Below are 24,003 nucleotides of genomic sequence, written 5' to 3'. Positions count from 1 at the left end.
GGAACAAACTATTTGTATACATTTATAGGAGAAGCCAGAAACTGCTTGACCTTCTTGCAAATCGAGATTACTGGCACCTATCTCTAGTTTATTCTTTCATCTGATCTGTAGATTACGGTGCCATGGGTGTGGTGTGCTCTTCAAATACCAGCGACCACAGAATAAGGGACACCGGCAATACCAGCCCGTGCAGGAAGCAAGCAACGCCTCGGCAACGACCCCTACGAACACATATCGTGCCCATCTTCGCCTTCTCGACAACGTCCCGTGTGAGACCCAGACCAACCAAGAGCTCCCATGCCGGCAGGCGTGGCAGAGGCAGAGGGGCACAAACGTTATAGCACTCGAGGGAAGATGGGCTGAAATTGAGCTTAAATGTGCTTTGGATTCGGGGATTTCAGCTTCGATCTTGTTTCAGACGGACTAGCAATATGCTACTGTGTTTTAATAGGCGCGTTGCGGAGTGGTGCGGACGTGCATTGAATGGTTAAAGTAACGACGGAACTGACTGTTATGCAGAACAACAACCACTTTTCTTACTTCACTCTAATACGTGTATCTTGCAACTGGTCATGTATGTGACGAGTAATCAGTCACGTTGGTTTTTTGGCTACCCGAATCATACTTCACTGAATATTGCTAACGGACAAACTCTTCCTTATCTAAAGTTATTAAAGTACATCTTTGTTGAACAGTAAATTTGTTTGAGAGCGCTAAAAATTGACTTGATGTGTTCTGGTCACATGAAAGGTATCACCAAACGCCATTTTGTTTACTTCAGTATGTGGCACTTTCTGAAGCCTATAGGGGGCCTACCTTTTATGGAGCCCTAACTAATTTGAGATATTTTCGAGCTATGAATGGCAAGACAACCCCAGTTATTCTAGGAATCTCCTCTGCCCATTCTATCGAACACACGGTCTTTCGTTAATGGCCATGGCATTGCCAAGCAACAGAAATCGCTGGGCTCTGCAGACGTGGGACTCCTGGACACTGCTTTGTGGATCCATTAATTAACAAGGCCTTATGCACCAGTATCAATACATACTGTATGTTCGAACCGCACTCGTTATCTTCCCTTAAGTTCATTGATGCATAGCTTGTCGTTAGCCTTAGATCATATCGCCACTCCAGTTTCTAAAACTGTAATAGTTGAACGGGTAAAAAAATTACTTCTCTTATAAGAGAACTGTTATGGTCGGTTGCTTCACTGCACACATTTCTACTGTATTTCAGTTAGAGCGCACTGCCTTAGCAATGTACAGTACACACAGTGCATGTTTAAGAGTATAGTGGTAGAGTAATTTCACACACCCACACAAAGTTCATTTGGTGATGGATTAAAACGTTCCATTTCACTCAGTTTCACTGAAGGAAACCATTCTTGCCGTTGCACCATTTAAACATTGATTATTTGTATATCACCGTGTCAGCGATGACAGTGTAAGCGAGCGTTTACGAGGGACGATTTGTGACTCAGGGTGTTGACATATGTTCGATAATCAAAACCTTGTTTTGAGTAATTGGCGACTGAAGTTGGATATACGTAAAAATCATGTCAAAAGCGATTTTCTGCATTTTTAGATTTTTAGATAGGTTAGGCGTCAAATATTTCCTCTAGCTATGCCATTTATGTAAGAAAATCAAGCAAAGGTGATAAAAAGTAGAATTTCTGGAGTGATGACTCGAGTTTATTTCAATCTTTTCTTAAATTTATAGTATTTACCTTTTACATGACGAATTTTTGTCCATATTCCGAACGCGTTTTTGGGCAGTTCGACTGTTGTCCCTGCGTAAAGTTTGGTACTATTGGAAAAGGCTTTCCCTAGAGAGACTATTTATAGCGGTGATATCATTGACTTGATGACCTCTAGCCTGTTCCAGGCCTCAAAAGGAGATAAGCAAATGACGTGACATGTTTCACAGACGTATACGTCTGTAAAACATGTCACGTCATTTGTACAGGGCATTGACCGTCAGGTCTTAGACGTAAAACTTGTGGGTCAAAGCCTTGGCCTTGAGGATCAAACCCTTTGCTCCAACACTGGCTTGTACTCAGACTGTTATATGAAATGGCATAAACGATGACGCGATCATGTGATGCATAAAATTTGAATGTTCAGTGACAACCTATCTTGCATCAAGTTACATTTTGACAATCTGAATTTGCAACAAAGGATAGCTACAATCAATTTCTTTTAATGTAAACTTTCAAAGGGCACCTTTCTGTCTCAGTTAACCTTACTTTCAACTTTGTCTCAAGATTTTCAAAGGGTGTTTTATTGCACTTTTCGTGTTCATGCTACGAGTATTTCCATATTCATGGCACATGATGCTACCCCGGGAGAAAGCCTCAATGCAAGATAGTATTGATAAGAAGAAGCGCACTGACATTTCACACACACTGAAAATATTATAACTTAATGTGCACATGTTAAAAAAGAATTATAACATGACAGGAAAAGTGCCTACTTTCCAACTACGACTTTATAGAGATGAAATTTACAGTAATGAGGCACCATTCACGTGGCAGGCCAATGTGTCTTGAGAACTACACCACAGATCAGATCCACCACTTAATAACATAACATGCTAACATGACCTATTGGGTCCTGATTCAACCTTCGGCTGTCATTTTGTGCAAGCAAAGAAAACGAAAGAAAAAGCCCTCCTCCACCCCAAAAAGGGAAAAATGGCGTACATTAACGTAATCTTAATGACAGAGTTCATGCACGTAGACGGGTGTCCAGACGTGATCCGGAGACTTGCCCTTATTAACGCGCGCATTCGGAGAAGCTGTCAGGAAGAACATGAACATTTCGTGTTGACGACCGTTGTTTCTGTGTATGTATAATTTTTGCTACGTAATGCACTATTGTAGCATTTTGGTCACTCAGTCTTACGCAGAAACATTCTCTACAGTAAGGTTAATGGTTTTGTTATCTCCTTGATATGAACAACGAAAAGTAACTTCTTTGAAATGGCTAAATGGTTAAGGTCGCAGTTTTCACATCGTTAGTCGGTGGGTTCGAATCCCAGCGGTATCTTTTTCTTTTCCCAACGCTTGCTGTCAGTCAGTAGCTATAAAAGACTTTAATTCACCCCGTCAAATACCATCAGTACCTTAGCCTACTGGGTAAGCTCTTCTGTTGGGACTGTCCGCGAAGTCCAGGTGAGCGCCTTAGTACAGGTTCGAGACGTATGGCCGACTCGGCGGCCAGGGCTTAGGGGCTTGTCTCGTTCCTCCCTTGCATGGTCGCTCAAACCCTTTTGGGTTAAATGGATGGGCAGGGAGGAAGTGCGGTGGGCCGGGAACCCGAGACCCAGAAGAGTCCTATATGGAAGCCGGTAACTGCGATTCGTAGCGAATTTCAGGAGTCCGTGCGCCTGAATGCTTGGTCAACACCGCATAACTTTTGTTTTTTTCCCCCCTCGCCGCATTTTTTTTCACGTCCCTGGGGACCCAGAACCCACAAGGCAATTTTCTAGGTTTGAATACAGTGAGCTAAAGGATTGGTGCTGATTTACTTCATTTATAATCTTAATTTCCTACATTTTCGACAATACAAGGGATCCCAACCGTTTTCGATTTTCATTTCTTCTATAGTAATCTCAATATAAAAGCAAAAATGTACCTAGTGATTGTTTATGGTTCAGAAGTAACAGATCCAAGGGTGGCACAGTTGGGCGGAGTAAAGTAATCACGTACATATAACGGACAGCTTTGTTTTTACTGGCACTCAACAAAGTTGAGAAACCGCTCAGAATACCTTTTCTCATGCATATGTAATGTTTTCAATGAGGAATCTTTTATTTTATTGTAAAGTATAATTACAGATGAAATTCATTTTTTCCCTCAAGTAAGCGCCATTTAATAACTTATCAAATTTCATTTCCATGTTCAAGCCTGATAGATCGGGAAAGAACCACTGGCTTGCCTGAAGGCATTTGGTCGATTTAAATATGTTGACTGGTGGGTGCAATGTGCTATTACAAGATAGGAGAGCGAAGGGCTGCTTGCCCAAATTTTTAAACTCAAGAGGTCTGATTGGTCCAGCATAGAGTTTCAGTTTCCAAACACGAGTACTATACTGCGTCCAACCCCGGTCGAGGGCAAACCCTGTGTGCGAATTTCGAACCTACAGTCGGTCAAACCTAACCCTTGTCAACAGAAATTAACCCAAGTTTGCGGTCGCAGGCGATTATTTCCAGCAGTTGAAAAAGTTGGAAATTCACAGACGTTTAATATCAAAACTACGCACTTATGCACTATCAGCCCTACTCAAGGTCATAGGCCCAAAACCTGGATGAGAGAGCCTTTTCCAATTGTTCACCTCAAACCGATTTTGGAACCTTTTTTCACTCTGCTTTACACGTTTTCGTGCAAAACAGAGGTTTTCTAAAGGGGTTTCCGAAAGGATGTAGGCCAGTAAAGAGGCCGAAAATTGCTCGCGCGGGCCAAATCACAATCCTCTACGAAAAAGAGCATTTTGTTGCCTAGGAACTTGAAGATTTGAAAACGGTCTGTTTTTGGAGAAGTGTACGCATCGATATTTCAAAATGGCGAGGGGCATCAATACTGCATTTTAGGGGTGACTTCCGTGGAAGTAAATATCTTCAGAAGTCATCAATTAATGAATGGAAATTTGAAAACAAAAGTGAAAAAATCATGAACTGGGTTCTAATTCGAAGTGCGTTTCAAACGCCTGAGAATCTCGTGAATAATTTTCCTGATTTTGTGAAGTTTGAGTATAGGTTTTTATCACTGTTGGCTATGGCAGTTTATTTAATGGCCTGTGACCCATAGGGGTGCATACCACCCAATGGTTGTATTTCTTTCGGGCCTATTTTAGATAGAGGCGGGCGGCTACATTCAGAGATGAGCACATAGTTTTACTGCTATTTTGGGGGTATCTTTGGGAAAGGCCAAAAAAAATTTCGGCGAATTCCCATAAAATTGACACAAAAAATGATCTTCTGGCCATACTCTTGAATTTCCAGTGAAAAACCGAGGCCAACCTCTTCACGAGAGTCAACAGGCGGCGCTATTTCGGTCTGATTTTGCACTGTTTTACAGAGACTACGCTCTTGTGCCCTCTATTGTCGGTCTATGGATATTTTTCATGAGTCTGTAGGAACAGGGCGACGTCTGTAAGGGTGCGTCTATTTTCCACAAATGTGAGGCGACAGCAGGACAAAGACTCTACACTGCAATAGCACGACACGACAGCTCGCCGGCATGACGCAAACGTGCGTTGCGACGGCACAACGCAACAGCAAAATATGCAAACAAGACGGCACGACGCAAGGCTCTAACGGACGCCAAAGTGCGACACGACGGCAGGATAATACGATGCAACGGCACGACGCGTAGGCACAATTATATACTGCATAACAGACACATAGCATGGCGACAAGCGACGATTTGATTTCACTGTAATAAAATAACAAATAGGCTGGCATTGAGAACAACTGCCAATCCGACGATACTCAAGTCATGACTGTTACTGAACGTCATCGTCAGTGCACTGGTATTAGACCTTACTTTTTAAAAGAATATTGCTACTATCCCTGAACGAACCAGGTTTTTCTTTTCGGACCATCTCACAGGCGGTGTTTGTGTATGTGGGTGGAGGGGAGGGGGATAAGCCCCAAGAACTCGACCGTCCCATGCTAGATCAATCTAAAACTAGGGGTGCATTCAAAAACATGGCGTTTGAGTGCATTTGATTTATTTTTTAGAAGCTGTATTTCAACACAACGTGATGTTTGTTGTTATGGTTCGCAACCTCAAGAGCGTCGGAAAGCGTCCGTTGAACACGTAAATGGGAAAAGTTCACATTAAATTTTGGTGGACATGTCTCGGGGGAAAAGGTGTTGCGAAAATCGTGAGTCCAATTTTCATAAAATTGAAATCGATGGGTTTTACAGAAAATGTATTCGCAACAATATCAATGAAAATGTGGGGGAGGGGTCGGGTTCCAACCCGGCTGTGTAAAGGTTAAAGGGATCGGCGTTTACTTACTTGCTATACGGTAAACCTCGGCTAATAAGTCAGAATTTTAAACCTAGGAAAACTTGACAATATGCTCATCGTGTCATGCATGCACATTACAATGCAGCTATACTTTTTATGGCATGAGTTCTGTACCATTATTATGAAAATTCTCACTTTTACCGGACCCTCCAGTTTCAAGTCACTAGGTATTTGTCAACCCACTTCTTGGTCCGTCCCATTACAAAATTCGATGAAAATAATTACATATACATGTATTGTCAAAATACCGGTACGTGATCAACGAGAGTTAAATTATAAGGGTGCTCTGGTCAAGTGAGTTCATGGACATTTCGGCTCTGAATGTGAAAATGGCACAAAGAACTCCGTATCAAAAACAGCAAGACTTTGGATATTCCCCAGCAATGATATCTTACATTTCTCTAGTTTTTACTTTAATTGTAGCTTTGGTACCTTGTATGTGTATTTGTTTTTTCGGGGGAGGGGGTGTAAACTTGTGGCTCAAAAACGGTCAGAAAGTGAAGGGAGTCGGGATGTATCGCCCATCTCAAGTATATAAGCATACATGTGTATTGAGCAATATTAGAAATAAGGCAGCACTTTAGGATAGGTTAAAATAGACCCAAGTATCTAGCCAAAACCTCCACACCCGGCAACGGTTTTTGAATCAATCATTTTCGTATACAGTATATCCGAAATTCAGTGGTTATGTCGGGGTGGGTAGGACCGAATGGTATTGCTGGTTCCAAATGTCCGATTCTGGGTATCAAAACGGGCCAAATTGCTCGTTCCTATGACGACTGATAAAATCAACGACAAGCAGACCTCAGGTGGCCGTCATCATCGAATCCTCAATTGCGTTTGGAAGCAAGGAATTAAAAAATCAGAAGCGACCACGGTATGTGGTAAAAATGTTATGGACGAGCTTGAGGGTGCACCTTTATATTTTCAAATTTTGTGTACGCATGCATTTAAAAAGCATTTTGAAAACAACATAAAAACGGTGAAAGCAAATGGGTGGGCGTGGCTTTCGACATGACCGACAATTAAAACAACTACGGTAATACATGTGTAAATTACAAGATAGTGGTCGTTAATGGAACTTTTAAAAGTCTCCGATTTTAATGTATGCGTTTGTAGCATGAGTCCTCTACAGTCACTTGTAAAACGGAAGGATGCAAAAAATTTATCTTATTTTCCAGTTTTGATGATTGGTGATTGAAGTTTTAATGCTAAGTAATAAAAGACAAACGCTTTGGCAAACGTTTCATGCACAACGGCTGTTGTTACGGGGTCCTGTCCGTCTCATCTGAACTATTACATGTATACATGTTTTTCAAAAGTTAACTTGATACTTGAAATAGATACCACACTATTATACACTCAAGCTGTATTGAGACTGTAAACAATTTATTTACATCATTTTGTAAACAACTTCGTAAAAAGGCTGTACACAGGCTTACACTGCCTGACTGAAAACGAAACATGGAAATTCGTTTATAAAGTAAGTTTAATGACAAGGAACGAGGTTGATATTTTCAGCCAATGTTTATATTGTGTAGACAATTTCAGCTACGTCTGGCAGTTTATCGCACGTTACTGCATGCATTATTATACCATATAATATGTTATTAATATAAGAACATGTAAGCACAACCTTTTTAAAGAGTCATGCAATGCCAAGTTGGATGCTGTTCCTACAAATGGATATTTTTACCTTTCGCAAATTTTGTTTACTTTGGTAAATTGTTGGCGCTGAAGTAAATCTTTTCCATTGTGCACCTTTTTGGATGCACGAATTAGAAAATGACATCACAGCTGCAGTATTCTCATTGGGCAGGGAAGACGTGGGCAATTTCAAATTTGTTGAAGTGCACTTTTAATTTATAGGGCAACCTAAATGATGGCACATAGCTTTCTTATACGTCTAAGAGTTGTGACAAGTTGCACAGAACATAACGTTCCTGGTGAAAGCTCATCATCAACTCTTTTTTAACGGGCGAGAGTGTGTAATTTCATAAAGTAAAGAAGCAGAGGTAAAGTGTGGTTGACAGGTTTGGTGCCGTTTTTTGAAAGTGGGTATCTTTGTATTTAATGCATAGGCCTCATAAAGTGTATAATGTGTTAACCTTATTGTCACGTCCTCTAACGGATATTTGTAGGTTCCCAACTTGCCCTGAAAGTTTGATGGCAACATGGCAGACTCGTAATTATGGCGATACTCCATGCTTTTTCGGTCACACACGCTCTATAAAGTACATTTAGATCGAGAAAATAATAAGGCATACCTTTGTTGTATCAAAGTATAGTTACAGTGACATTCGAAACTCGATGCGTCTTGTCTGTGTTTTTCACGAGCCTCAACCTGCAAATTTGAACCTGTACAGTAACGACATTACACGAAGTTTTGATGTTGTCAGCGAGCATGAATTACTGCCAAACCTGGTTAAAACCTGAAATGGAGTTTGATCTAAATAATTAGAAATAAAAAAAGAAAAAGGAACGCGCTCGAGACCACTGTAAGTTTTTGTGAATACTTGAAGATGGCGCAGTGTTGAAAGTGGATAACCAGGGGTTGGGGATTTTCCCTTGCGGGAAGATCAAACGGAACCACCGGCAGCAGAAATGGGAAAACCGATTTGTGGCAGCCATAACATTCTTTATAAGTTCTTTTCAGAGGGGACTTTCGAGTACAAAAAACAAAACAAAATTGCATGGCATTTTATATGGTATGCACCAAATTAACCCATTAGCACCTGTACATATACACAATATTGATATCTGCTCATTAGAGAATATAGTGGAAAATAGGAACTAAAGGGTTAAATGGATATAAATACTTTCTGCAGAACAGCTTCAGGGGAAAGGTGTGCGAATAGAAATTTGAAAAGCTTTCAAAACTTTCCTTAATGGTCTGTCCTTTAATGTATCCTTAAAATCGCCCGAAATGGATTTTAATGGTCTTAGTATCAGGAAGGATTATGGCTCAGCGACTTGATATGCGACAGTGTAACTCAATTATCAAACCCACTAGAAGTCTGAAATGCGATGACGGAGATGTCCAGCGGGAAGGGGGCAAACCGTTTTGTGAAAACTGAAAACTCCAGCACTTTAGAAGTATGGTAATGGCCCTTTTGTTGAGGATGTATTTGATCATTTAGTTAAAAAAGAACAATCATTCAAGAAAAAGAATCCCAATTTTACTCCCATGGACTAGAGAATGGTTTCCGCATCGATGTAAGAAACGCAGAGAGCAACGCAATCAAGACGCAAACCGCAACGCAGACAAATGGAAACATTTGGTGCGTTCGATTAGCTTCCCTGAATACACCAGTGTTAAACGCAAGGGAAGCCTCGAAATGAGGGTTATCGAACGCTACAGTGTACTCGCCAAAGCATTCTGGGAAAAGGTCAAGTCCCCACCACGTTCTATCATGTACGTCCATGCACGAACAGTCCATCCGTGACGTCATTACACTCCGGCAACCTCCAGAGACCCGCTCGCCAGCCGGGGTAGTAGTGGCTGACACCAGGGCAGGCACGAGGATCACGTGATGGCTAAACGAACGCTCTCGTGTAAGTTTGACTTACACGTGTAAGCTAATCGAGTAAGCGTACATATTGCTGCATAAAAAGATAGAATGGATCCACAGCGAGCAGACAATGCCAGAATAAAAAGCGGTATTGCCAATCAATGCCAGACTGTTATTTTACTAGGAAAGTTAATGCTAGAAATTTGAAGTTTATATTTATTCACACTTTCAAATATAACTAAAAGGAAAAACTGGAGCTGGCCCTCAATTAGTCAGTAAGTATCTTGGCCTTTTTCGCATCTTCCTTTGTATGAACCATGCGGACTTCTTGTTGCAGTTTCTCTGGACCGAGTCCTGTGTAAAATATGGGCACATTCTCCCCTTTGGCTTCCCCCGTCTCTTCGCTGGGTTCTGCCCCGGTCCCCTCACCGCGAATTTGCAGTGCATAAGGGGTCCTTGAGAGCGATTTGACAGCGGGGAGTTCCGTGGCGGACCTGCTGCACCCCGCCTGGTCCATTCCTTCGTTTTTTGGCAAGCTATCGGGTGCTGAATTGGCGGCTGATGGATCGTCAGTCGGCTTTGTGACCTCGTCTCTTCCACCTCTGACCGAATGGAGTTGCTGCTGTCGGCGAGTAAGAAGCAAGCTCTGCTTGGCCCGCAGATGTGCAGGCGTAGTGACGACCTCATCGATGTGGCGCAGCAAACCACTTCGGTGCCGGTCCAAGCTCTCCAGTGACTTCTTGAACTGTCTCTTCTGGCGGTCCATGACGGCGGTGCTGTAGGCCCGCTCCCCGTCGATGCGCCGCATGACGTTGCTCAGCCGGCTACGCTCCACGTCGTTCAGCACGGAGACACGTGACGCAGTGCGTCTGGTCTGACGCACAATGTTCATGTACTTGCTGTACGTGGCCGACTCTGATTTGCCGATGTTCACGCCGCTTTCACCACTAAGCGCGCAGGCCTTTAGAGGATCCAGATAAGTTCCTGTAATGTGAAAAGAGAACAATCTTGATTCATATCGGTGCTCACAAAATTGAATGTTTCGGTCATGTGATGCCAACCTTCAACAAATTGGATCCTCTTTTGCCCTGCACAATCTCTTGAAAAACACGTAATGATGAGTATAAACCGAATAATAGCGACAGATGCTGAAGTACCGTATATATGTACATGTGTGTATTTGGGAAGCCTGCAGGATATGGGTCGGATATACCGCAAGATCTATACTCGAGCTCCACATGAAAAAAGAGTTACAGGTATAAAGAAATAATGGCTTTGGAAATCACATATGTGGTTTTCACCTTTTTTAACTTTCAGTCTCAATTTCAACTTTACCATCCAGTGACAGATTTCTCCTAGCCCTTACAACACAAGCAGGGGCATAAATCTGAGTTTGGGAGGTGGTGGCAATAATCCTAAAACTTGCCAACCGTGGAAATTTCCCCCGAAATGTGTATGTGTATGTAATGGGGGAGCTCTAACGCTGGGGGCGCTGTTGTCTGTGTGCATGTCGGTGTATGCATGCACGCATGCAGTAGTTGCCTGCGCCGTTTTGTCAATTATGCTCTACCTGTAATTTTCCATGACGTTGGCATTTTCGTATTAATTCCTAGCTTCCTCTTTCATTCTTCGTTTCTAAAATTTTCACTCTACAAATCTAGAGAATGACCCTTTGGTACACCCTGTCAAAATGGCATAGAGATAATCCCCAATCTCCTCGTGAAATACGCCATTCATCAAACACACTTTAAGATTATTACAATAAAACTCACAGAGACGACAGCACACACGACAGAAAGCAGAGGGGTGGATGACGATTTGTAAAACGCAAGAGGCGACTCCTGCAATGAGCCGGGCTCTGTTCTCTTGTATCGCTGTTCTCAAAATATTAATCGTTTAGCTGGAATAGTTTGGTCACCACATGCGATGGAGGATTTGCCTCTTCATTCGCGAGAAATGATTTATGATTAATTCACGACCTATCTCAGCATATCTCATTACAACGCTCCTGTTACACCATTTGATTTATTTATGCTTCGTACAATCAAGGCTGTACATTTGTTGTGACTAAAGAGGCTTTTCACTCTATCGGTTTAGCAGATGGCATCTGAAATGCAATTGACTTGTACTTGATATGCATTCTATTCACCTGAAACAACATACAATCCAAAGGTCGAAGTTTAAAGAATAATTTTTTGAATTTCATTTTATACATGCAATAATTCAGAAAATCTCTGTCACCCACACCGATTTTGAGTTTTTTTAAAAGTTGGCTTGACCAAAGTGACCAAAGACACAGAAAAGGATGTAACTAAGCACATGCTTTTAGTAAAAACAAGTGAACTTGACCCACTCTGTATCTCGCACCCCTACAAATTAATGACGGAAATGAAGTACACGTATTTACTGCCAACGTTTAATAAGAATTCAGTTCACGTTCCCAAAATGAACTATTGATGATGTGATAGTATGCCTTGCAAATGGCATACTGTTTACCTTGGATAACACACTTCCACAATGCATATGCTTTTTTTCAAAATGTATTACGAGTCATTACCTATATTCCCTCGCATTTCAAGGTCCAAAGTCTTTCTTCGGTTCTTCCGGACTTCCATTCGACCAGAACAATGGCGTTAGGCTAACCGTCATTACATTGGGACTGATGTAAACCAAACCACACTCCAATTTACACGTAGTTCTGTGCAATGAAAACAGACGGTATGATCCGTGCGGTTAGATGGACAGTCATTTTCTCGCCGGTCGTTACATCTACACGTACTCTCAACAGGATCCTCTTAAGCAGACGAGAGGAAATGCCGCACATTATGATGATGATTCACTCGTCCATCTTCTGCGGAGAGCACAGGACGACAAGTGCACGCACGTACTTATACGCTCTCAGTTCAAATGAATCTCTTTGCTACTGCTTTCCCTCATCACTATATGCTGTAGTTATTTCCACTCAGCGCGGCTAATCTCCCCCAGGAGCATCCTTGAGACGCGAATCTCCATCCAGCCTATTATTAAAGGATTCTTTACAGGTAAATCCTATTCACCATGAGCTTATACCCTCATACATCATCGCCCCCATGCATGCAAAGCATCAGGGGCCAGCAACGATGCATGCATCCATGATTGCACATGGAGGATACGGGGCTTAACCCTAAATTGGATGTCACATTTCCAGATCACTCTTTTCTGTCTTTTCAAATCCACAACCTTGTATTCACATCTCGTAATTTGACAGACTTGGGAGTTCTGTTTCCAAATTCGGTAGCAGAGTGCTTCGATGTGGCATCTTGTGTCCGTGGACAGGGTTTATGTCCTTCACTTGCCGGAGCGCAACCTGATGGATGATGACATCCCGGAGGAATGGGACTCCCCCCTCCCCCCACACACACAAATTGATATGGATGCTAACAGCTACCTGACAACGCAGGTCATCGAGGAAGGAACAATTTTCTTCTCCATGGGCAGATGCTGAAAATCTTGCAAACGAACACTGTCCCCTTGTGGAGGATACAGACTCTAAATAAATCCGACAACTCCGTCGTGGTAGTACGCAGTTCAATTCAATTTAATTCCAAAACAACATTTGTTTCCATACTTTCATTAACATACGAATCAAAGAATACACGTAAAATAAATATGAACCATAAACACAGTGTAATATAATAAGAGAAAATAGAGAAACTTTAAAAGATAGAAAGTTTCTTAGGCCGCGTGAGGTCGCTCTTTGCCTTGACGTCATGCACGGAGTGCCTGGCTTTTAGCCTCAACCACATGTACATGTACACACCTGCAGACATTGCCAAATCAAGGGTGAGGCTAAAAGGCAGGCACTCGGTGCACTACTCGTGTGGCTCCGGTCAACTGCCCATGTAAGAATACCTAATTGTAATTCATCGTGCACGCGTGACCTAGTCGTGAGCGTGTTGTTCCTTCCTCCATGTTTACAGTGTAGTCCGTAGTCGGTCCACCATATCTGTGTTAAGTAAATGGGTTTTTATGCAGTGATGTTTTGCGTAGTGACGTCATGCACGGAGTGCCTGGCTTGTAGCCTCACCCATGTACATGTACGTACGCGGTACGTACTAGGTCAGCGAGCAGCTAATGCGCGCTGCGCTGCGACGACTGACAAACGCCTTGACCAAGGCTATATTCTCCCTGACGTGCTGTTGCAAAGCCGCCAGTATAACGCTTGACCTGACTCATGTCACTAGAAGCAGTCACAGTCACTGATGATGTAATATTTTTTTCCCCATTGTGTTGCATTTTCAAAAAATAAATCAATAAACTGGTTTAAAGTTTAAAAACGAATCACTATTGTAATTTGTGAAGCTTTAAAAAGTAACTTCAAAACTGCGCCAGAGATCCGAGGTTCAACCCTTTCAGACAGCCAGTGCAGATCAAAATTGTTCTCTCAATCTTTGTCTTCCATTTTTGAGATGTCAACGTCTGCGTTTCTTGAACAAGAACTGCTATTCAGTGTTGGAGATAGTTCACTGATTTCAAACCCAACTTCCGTATTGGTGAAGGCATTCATTTGCCAGGCAAAGATTTCAAGCATGGGTTTACCTGCATGTTAACTGGCAACTTCCTGCGGGGAATGAATGGGATATGTGCCGCGTGTGAACAGAACAATGAGAATACATTATCATGCAGGCCTTAAAACAGACCGAAAACTGCATGCGCTAGCGAAGTCATGATTTGCATATTAGAACATTTTGTGGCATTTGAACTGCGTGGTTTGTTAAAAAGACGCCACCAAATGGATTGCCAGTTTGTATTTCCGAAATAAATAAATGCACTGGAGAGAAGGCATTGATTTTCGAAATGGTGATGGCTTCACACCTTTTTTTCTAGAAAGATCATCCAGTTTGCAGGGGGGGGGGCTAGAAATATCTTTATTAGTCGTCAGCCAAGCCTGCTCTAAAATTCAAAAGAAAAAGAAAGATGAAGAAATTAGCTCTTCTAGTTTGATGTGTGCTTTCAAAACTAGCGAAACTTCTTTGTATTTTTCCAGAGTGTTTGAGGCACTTGTCACTGTCTTCTACTGCAGCTTACAGAGTGGTCTTGAAACACATGTTTACATGCTGTTGGTAGAGGCAGGACAAAACTAGGCTTGCGACATGAAGCATACATCACAGAAGCGCTGCGGGATACGTTGTGCGTTTTATAACAACACTATCAAAACATCTCGTTTAACGAAGCGCTATTGTAAGGATGTACGAAGCAATTAGGGGTCACGGAGAGATTCCTTTCACGTTTTGATAAATGCGTCATTTGCAACTGACATCGTCCCAACAACCCGCCGGGAAGCAGAATCGATTTGTGACTGCGCAGCCTGAGTTAGCATAAAAAACTATACGGAGTTTTGACGGCAAAACGCTCCAGTCGGCACTTCCCCCCTTTTATTCCAAAGGAGCTGTGTGGAGAAATGTAATGTGCATATGTTGTTACGGCCAATAATGTTACAATCGGTCAATGATGTAATACCAGCCGATAATGTGATAACACGGAGGCCGATAATGTAATTACTGTAGATTTGCTTATTTCTTAGAAAGCTTTGGGGGACTTTGGTTTTCTTCGAGTTTACACTGCAGATCCCTCTTAGGCCCTATACTAAAGAAACTATAGAAAGCTCAAAAACAAGCTATGTGTACATGAGAACAATGAAGAACATAATAAGGTGGAAAAGGAGTAGCTTGAGCCAGGATGAGATTTTGACAGGTTTGTACAAGGATATTTTTCACTTTCATGTGTTTTTCGAGGTTAGAGGGTAGGAATCATAGTATATACTGTTGAACTGAGAGTTCGGATGCTGACCTGCTAGGGGACACCCTGGCTTGCTTCTTAGGGAGTATTGTATTCATTTTGACGTGATAAGCTCCTCATTAAATTGAGCTAATGTTCGTATATAACACAAGAGTTTCGCACTACACGCAAAGATTCAAGCCAGTCGGACATGTACTTCAGAAGATGCAGGGCTTTAAAAGATACATCTCTAATGTCACCCGATATGTTAACTGATAACGTCATCGTGACATGAGGTCAGTTTTCGTCTATAGCATATCCCTTTTGCGATGTCTTCAAAGTCTTTACCCAACTTGACACGTTTTTAGAAAACATATGGGGCTTTAATTAAAGGTTACACCTTTCATGTCACGCGATTTGTCAACTGATGACGTCATCATGACATGACGTCAGTTTTCTTCCTCAACACTTCTCTTTCTAGCTACATGTATTTGCAAAATTTCAACCCAGTGGAACATGTACTTAAGGGGATAGATGCATAGAGCTTTGAAGTTTGCACATTTAATGCTAATCAAGCCCAATGGGTGACTGTGCTGTTAATTGAAATCACCTAAACACTAAATAAAAGAACAAGATTTATGCCATGGGGTCACCATAATTCATCTGAGTGTTACATATACCTTGGGAAAAGATGATAACCATTCAGTTATAATTTGATGACAAAAATTTTGAAAAATTGTCACTTCAAAAGCAATAAGGTAAAATAAGAAGGATATGCAGGGAAAATTCGAAGCAAACCTAAGTACCCCAAAGGCTTCTAAGAAACAAGCAAATTTACGGTTATTACGTTATCACCCTCCATGCTATTACATTATCACCCTTCATGTTATCACATTATCACCCTCCATGTTATTACATTATCACCCTCCATGTTATTACATTAGCACCCTCCATGTTATTACATTATCACCCTCCATGTTATTACATTATCACCCTCCATGCTATTACATTATCACCCTCCATGTTATCACATTATCACCCTCCATGTTATCACATTATCACCCTCCATGTTATTACATTATCACCCTCCATGTTATTACATTATCACCCTCCATGTTATTACATTATCACCCTCCATGTTATTACATTAGCACCCTCCATGTTATCACATTATCACCCTCCATGTTATTACATTATCACCCTCCATGTTATTACATTATCACCCTCCATGTTATTACATTATCACCCTCCATGTTATCACATTATCACCCTCCATGTTATCACATTAGCACCCTCCATGTTATCACATTATCCCCCTCCATGTTATTACATTATCACCCTCCATGTTATTACATTATCACCCTCCATGTTATTACATTATCGGCCGGTGTTGGGTAATTACATTATTGGTCTATTGTTATTACATTATGGGTCGTTTGGGTTATTACATTATTGGTCGATTGTTATTACATTATGGGTCAGTATTACATTATTGGCTGATTGTTACATTATCGGCCGTAACATGTGTACCACTTAATTAATGTGCATGTGGGAGACAAAACGCAGGAAGTGAAGATGAGTGGACTTCGCCACTTTCACACGAAGTTCCACCCTCTCTGAAGAGGTTTAGAGCATTACTGGGTACGGGAAGGAACATTCAAGGAAACCGTCAACAAAATCCAACAAAAAAGGTCAGTGATCAAGTGGTGAAGACATCCGTACCAGTAAGAAGGAAATTGTGACTTCTTTTACACAAGCGCTCAGATAAGCACTGAATATACACCGTGCAGTGTTTATGAATATACTCCAGTGTAAGGGTAAACTCAATAAAAATCCATTTCAACTGTAGTGTTCAAAAGTCAAAACGAGTTCGTTCACCATAGTTTCTTCACTATACATTAGACGAAAACACGGAATGTCCACAACAGAATGTATACAAAGATGTGAAGGCGTGGCATACATAGTGTGGACCTCTGCACAAAAGAAGTCCACATAATGTAGGGTGTGGGTGGGTGTGTGTGTGGGTGTGTGCGCGGTGGGCGGCAACAGCAAGCACTTCTGCATTCAATCAATATAAACTAAAACATTACAGAAATGTAAATCGATTACTTCGTAAACACCAGCAAATTTACTTTTTCGTATTTGTTTCAAAGATTAGTTTTCCGGAAATCGGCTTTTCAAAACGACTTCTACCTCTTTCACCCAGATTTGGGACGAACGTCCCAGATTCATATCTAAGGAAGATGACGTGCGCCAGACCAAGCCTTACGCATGACTGGACATTAAGTTCAGATTAATTACTCTTCCCTCGAAAAATACTAATCTCGGCTCCTTAAATCGAAACCTCACCTCTCCCCCAGTTTCTTCAATCAGAACAAGAACCTTTCAGCCTTGTCCTGTTCAAACGAACGTGAGATGACACATGCCGGAGATTCCAGTTTTCAACCGTGTCCGGTAAAAAAATTCAAAACGGTCCACGTCAACCTCTCAATTCGGTGTTGAACAATTACAAAGTGCTCACCTCTAGGTTTCGAAGTTGCATTTATGGCATTTGTGCGTCCGTCCGACGATGTTTCCATGGCGATGCGTGTCTGTTAGATCCCCATCACCCGCGAGGTTTAGAAACCGTCCCGCACACTTCGTCCTCAGAGGCCCCGGTGTGTTCTGTTCGGTAAATATGGAGATTTTGGATCGTGAAACTGTTGAACGCACACCCTTCCTGCACTAGCATATCAGCCGCAAACCAAGGTAAAAAGTGCAGTCTGTCATACTAGGCCTGTCATGTCTGCGTGCATCTGTCCACTGCAGAGTTGATACAGATGTTCCTTCCTCCATGATCCAATCAGCACCGTCATGGGTACAGTACGTATACGTTGATATGCATACCGGGTACTATTCGCGATACCCAACGTAGCTTACACGCTTGACGTGTCTGATAGAATGCTGAACAAAACAGGGCACAATACTCCCAATCATTTTCATTTTGATGGCCTGCTCCCTCAATAAACCCCAGCAATGAATAAAAAGGGGGGGGGGGTATTTAGACGGTAACCCGTGGTGACGTTTGGCATGTTTGGAGAGGAAATGATGCACCCAGATCATTTTTATCAACGCTGTCGGGTTATATGTCAGGCGCTTGTACTTGACGACTGAATCACTTAGTTGATTGACTGGGTTATTTATTTATATGCAAACCTACAGATGTATTGTACACGGTGCAATACTGGACAGGCCATTGCAAGGACTGACAAAAACACACGCGCGTTGACCTGTTTCCATGTTCAGAGCGCGCCTTAACTGTGAATTATGCAGGTAAACAGAACCAAGCGGTATCTGTTAAAGGAATACATGTAATATAAATGGATTACTAAAATCCTTGAAACTACACTTCAGTGTTTCAGTTAGCCTTATTTTCAATTTTTGTTTTGCTTCTTTTTTATCTGTACTGGAAAACTTTTTAAAATGTGAAGAGCCCCATTTTCACATCTTTAAATGTGTTGGCTTTCAACGGCACTCCCTCAGCCTGAGTCTCTTATTTAGTCCTTTTTGGAAGCAGCACGTTGGAGACATTTCGCCGTCCTAGCCCAAGTATTTTAATAATAAAAATAATATAGATTTATATTACACAGAAAACCAATCAAGGCGCAATTCTGTACTCGGTGTGTTGGTTCGCTTACTTGGATTAACCGGATAGATCTCTAATACAGTTGTCTAACTTACGCATTTTCAACATTTTATGAAGCCCGCCCCGTGCAGTTTGGTTTTGATCAAAACAGCGAGTCTGAGGAAACCCGAAGCATGCATTCTCAGGACGTAACCACAAGTGCACCTGAACTCGGTCAGGCATGTACCAATGGAGCAGGTTTGAGTGGAGGTTTTGATACGCATAAACAGGACTACAGGAAATGACACGAAAACTCCTTTGCCTAACGGAGGAACAAGTACTTGAACTTCAAAGCAAAGATGTCACCGTGCTGTAAATAAACAGGAATTTCCATTATTTTGATTACAAATGCTACAGGCGTATTTCCCACGAATGCAATTTGACTTCACTTAGGTGGTACATTAAGATCGAATGAATTGAACGAGTATCCAAAAGAAACAACTGGAGTGGAATAGCATTCCCATCCATGAAATTCACTCTAGACAGTCTTATCCCTAGATTCAACCGCAACGTTGTGAAGAAGAAAAAAATTAACTATTTGGAAATAACAGACCGCTTTATACTTACAAACACTTCGATACCTATAAATGTCAGATTGCAATCTTGACCTCGCTCACCTCACAGTGCAGAAATTCACAGTATACAGGTCTCAACTTCTAAAACCATCCACGGATAAATATGAATGTTCGGCCATTCAGCTTAAAACTGTGTGTTCGGATATACTTCCAGAATTAAGTTCTACAGCCATTCAGTATCTGATTTCATCCTTGCATCGTATTTGCTAGGAAACAACAACGAACCCGCTTTATCTCTGAGCTACATTTCAAGTGCAAAGACTGAACAGTTACATATCCACATGAATATATACACGTAGGTTGAAATAGGCATTCGATACGGTTTGACTGTTTGACAAAGGGTCAAGAGATATTGAACTATCCCTCGTCCTTAATAACAGACAATGCACAGAGAGTATAGCTTCCAAACTCCAAAGGTTGGCCATGCACTTAACCTGCTCCTCGGCAATGGAGTGTCAGTAACCATTTTTTAAACAAAAAGGGGCTCTTTTTAAAAAATAAGTAATGGGTCGTTGGCTTCGAAGCGCGTGGGCAAGTGAACAGCCTGTCGCTCATATTCCATGAAACGGTTGCCTGATAATGCAATTTGTCATGGCCAGTTTCGTCGAATTTATATTTTCAACAGCAACGGCGGAGAAAAGAACGACCAGTGGCTTTGTAACAGACGACGAAGATACTCGCAAAACTTGACATGCCCTGAAGCCAAAACCATCAATGTCGCTGCAATGAATTTTTCAAGACACACTTATTCTTCAACTTTATATTTTTCTTCATTGTATGAAAACGGTTTGTTTTACTTTCCAACGTGGTTAACTGCTTTGAAATTGCATGTTTTTAAATAACCAAAATTATCCATATTTTTTCCGACAGCTAAGGGCGTTTTAGTCATGTGGGAAAGACATAGTTCAGAGCACGGTGTTTTTATTCAAATTGTGATCCCAGAATTACCATATTTCTGAGAGAGGGACTGGTGCTTTCTTATCGCTAAGCACATAAACAGCACTGAGAGAGAAAACTGGGTCCAGGAAAATCTATAAGAATGCAGGACACCCTCTTTACAAACCAATGCAACATTGAGGCTTCTTCCTAATATGACGTCACAGTTTTGTTCATGAATAAGGAAATCTCATCAGCATAAACACCAAGACGGCCGTAAAATATCCCGTGAAAATCAGATTAAGTGAGACGCAAAGGTTTGTATTCGACAAATTGATTCATTGTAGCCACCCTTTAAATGATATTTTTCTTCATCTTCCCGTCTTTGCTGTGAATACGGACGCAGAGTCACAGATTATAAGTCTATTAAATACAGGTAGTTGCCCTCTTGTACTGATAGACTCGGCCCGGGGGGGGGGGAGTTGGATAGGCATTACGACTCCCCAAATATTAATGTTTTAAATGGAAGTCAACTCGGGGGACCATTTTCATATCTTTTCGAAAGCGTATAAAAGTCCCCAATTTTTGACTCACACCTCGGAGAGGCCACACAAATTCCATAAATCTTCCATTTTTGCCTCCCCCCCGGAAATTAAAGCTTGGCGTTTGGTCCATCTTTGCTCGATATGTTTTTACCATTCATTGCCAGCCAGCATCAGTGGATGCTTGTGTGATTTTCTAGTTTGCATTTTGGTTTACAAATAGGGCAAGCGTGTATGATATGGAAATACATGTAGAGGAGTACACCTCAGTGAGTTGGTCAGTCAGTCCCAGCAGGTGCCCGTAGCCTGCCTGGTTAATGTTTGGGTATTGTCGTATGTGCCAACGGAAATTCAGGAAATTTCATAGCGACCATGGGGACACGCCGAGTAACCCCCCACACACGCATTCAGTAAAGTTAATGACTCCTGATGGGTCGCAAATCCAAGTACTCTTGGAGTGCAGTAAAGCCTCCGTGTGGAGGCCGTCGTGACAATGGGCATGATTTTCGGCGGAACAGGGTTCGGAAAAGCTAGCCGCTGCTTTAACACTCGTTTGAGACCGGCCACGTAACGGTCTCTCCACTATAGTATAGTGATGTGGTATATTGTGGTGAAGCAAACATGATGAAACAGTCGTATTGTAAATCGTACGTTCGAGATATAAGTCATATTTACGTCGTAGGTACGAGACACAACTTGTATGACTTCAAGTCGCGTACATACGAGTTAGATTGAAAACAAGATAATTTTTTTCACCATGACCTAATGCAGTTTTTCAGTCAACAAAAAGGAATGGCTGGCTATGTAAATTTAAGTAGTTTAGGAATTTGCTGTTATAAATTCCCGTCTTAAATTTCATAACATTAGTTTACGCGAGTGAACTTCCAGCACGGTAATGACGTTTCTAGGACAGGGCTATTGGTATGATTGAATAAATCCCAGGGATGGAGTACCAGTATACACCCCTCCACACTTCATGACGGAAAGAAGTTAAAAATCATTAATATCTCCATGCGAAATAAGGTCCTGTTTAGAGCTTGAAAGTAAAAGGTCACGCAGCGAGCTTTCGGAACCCTTGTGCCGTCCTGCTATGGGGATTTTACGTTGAGCCGTCATATCCTGTTCGATAATATTTGGAAGAATATTTCCTAACGGAAACCACCCCATGAAACACTCAACTTGGAATTTTACCTTTGTCTTCCTCAAGTAATATTTAGGAAAAGTTACATTGATATATGTAAAAAAATTTTCTTAACGACCTTTCACTTCCGGCGATATCGTACCTAGGTCTCCATGCATGTTCACGCACGTTTGTTGTCACTGCCCGTGCTTACGTGAAAACGAGATTGTACAACTTTGCAAAGATTTGCCTACTTGCAGTCGATGGGTTCCATATTCCGTTTAGTTGACATCACGCAGTTGTTGTCAACAAAGGTTAAATAACAGATTTGAATCTTTCGTAATTGAAGTAGAACTTTGTTTTAAGTTTACTACAATGTGAAATATTTTGATCTGTTTTTATTTCGGTTTTTACCAACGGACTAGCATAAAATTTCAAACCGTAAATATTCATCTGAGTACGAGACTGCCGCATTGCACTGTTCTTCATGTATTTTAGATTTTCGGAAGTGATGGGTTATTTTTTGGCAGGATATTTCTCTTTCAGGTCAAGTGATTTTTCAGTTTCTATATAAATTGATATACTAGCAAATATCTTCCAAATTCCCCTTTCCGAGTTGGATTTTTAAAGAAATAACTGAACAAAAATATTACAAATTCTAAAATCTGTGCACGTTATTTTTCCTATCCAAGGGTTTCGGAAGTGCGCCATCAGGGGTCAACTTTCAGGCTCTATTGCAGATTTGTACCACATTATGAACATCGTCATATATATGATATCAGCACCTCCCTTTCTCAGTCGACACCCTAGCTCCTGACAGAAATTTAAACCACTTGGCTATTGTAGTTAACAGCCTAGTAGGGTCCAATGTTAAATCCAGACCAAGAGCTCGGTCAGATTCCATCGTAGGATCATCTTGTTATACACAATGTAAATACACGCCATCTCCCATTCCCCAAACGTACGGTTCGCGTTTTCAAAACAGTTTCGTGTCAAATCTGCCTGTTTGTCAGAAACAGCCGCGATGCCGAAGGCATGATCGTTCTGACAAAGACTATCAATAATAATGAATTCATCACACTACACGGACCCTCGTGTTCCTTTCATCACAGTCTTCACACCAAGCACTCCATAGGCTATGCACACCTTTATACTGCATATACTGTTCATCTAAAGTGAATTCTATGAAGAAATCATATTTATTATATTTGATGCCATTGGGAAATGACCATGGCCATATCAGTGTGTTTGTACTTAAAGCGCAGTCGAAGTGAAATTTCAGAGGGGACAAGGGGCGCGTATCCAGGTGAGGGAGGTGCCCCATGAATAAACGCAGGCACACACACCTCCAAATCCAACAAACTAGTTTTACACTGAGTGTGTACATTTCACATGGAGTAAGGGTTGGTGGAAGGCATCAAGGGAAATATGTTTAATTAAAAAGAGTCCGGCTGCTAATTCATAATAAGTGGGTTCTTTGTCCGATATGGTGTTGATCATACCTGTATCTGTTCCTTGCTGTATGGTCTGATCATGGTCTAATGCATTATGTGTAGGCCTTCTTCGCTGTCGTACTTGTTCACACTCGTATTCGCCGTGTAATATTTGACAGGCATATTCGCTTGAAGAAGTGTCTACCTTTTGGGACTTACGATGCGTAAGTTAGTCTCCCTGTCTTGTTGGCAAGGATTTTATACATTAGATTTGTGAGTCGACAGAAATTAAACAGATCTAAATAGGTCTTTCCATAAAACACAAATCACACAAGACTCACCGTAGCTCCGGACTTGCTGCAATGATTGTTTCTGAAGTCGAACGTTTTTCTTCACCGTGGGAGGCAAGTTCCGTGACCTGGGATCAGTCAAGGACTTTTTGGCCACATGCTTAACTCACTGCGGAGTCACGGTGAGTCTAGTTCCT

General features: G+C 41.6%; 1 protein-coding gene across 6 annotated transcripts; it reads right to left on the bottom strand.

Annotated features, from left to right (window-relative positions):
* Positions 1 to 7,088: 7,088 nt before the first annotated feature.
* On the bottom strand, positions 7,089 to 23,993 carry LOC147800372 (uncharacterized). 6 transcript variants are annotated; one of them, XM_087144353.1, is made up of 3 exons: positions 23,858 to 23,970; positions 17,828 to 17,970; positions 7,089 to 10,533 (listed from the first exon to the last, which is right to left on the bottom strand). In XM_087144353.1, the coding sequence occupies exons 2-3, from the start codon at positions 17,883 to 17,885 to the stop codon at positions 9,818 to 9,820; spliced, it is 774 nt and encodes a 257-aa protein (XP_087000479.1). In that variant the 5' UTR covers positions 17,886 to 17,970; positions 23,858 to 23,970; the 3' UTR covers positions 7,089 to 9,817. The 6 variants fall into 6 exon arrangements, with proteins under 6 accessions (XP_087000479.1, XP_087000496.1, XP_087000504.1 ...); XM_087144370.1 differs by lacking the exon at positions 23,858 to 23,970 and adding an exon at positions 23,586 to 23,841; XM_087144378.1 differs by lacking the exon at positions 23,858 to 23,970 and adding an exon at positions 19,538 to 19,927.
* Positions 23,994 to 24,003: the final 10 nt, after the last annotated feature.

Source organism: Acanthaster planci, linkage group LG01 (genome assembly GCF_054643075.1).
Source record: "Acanthaster planci isolate LZ-2023a linkage group LG01, COTS_SCS, whole genome shotgun sequence".
Lineage (NCBI taxonomy): Eukaryota > Metazoa > Echinodermata > Asteroidea > Valvatida > Acanthasteridae > Acanthaster > Acanthaster planci.
Note: the sequence above shows the minus strand (reverse complement) of the source record. Positions and strands in the feature narration are given on the sequence as shown.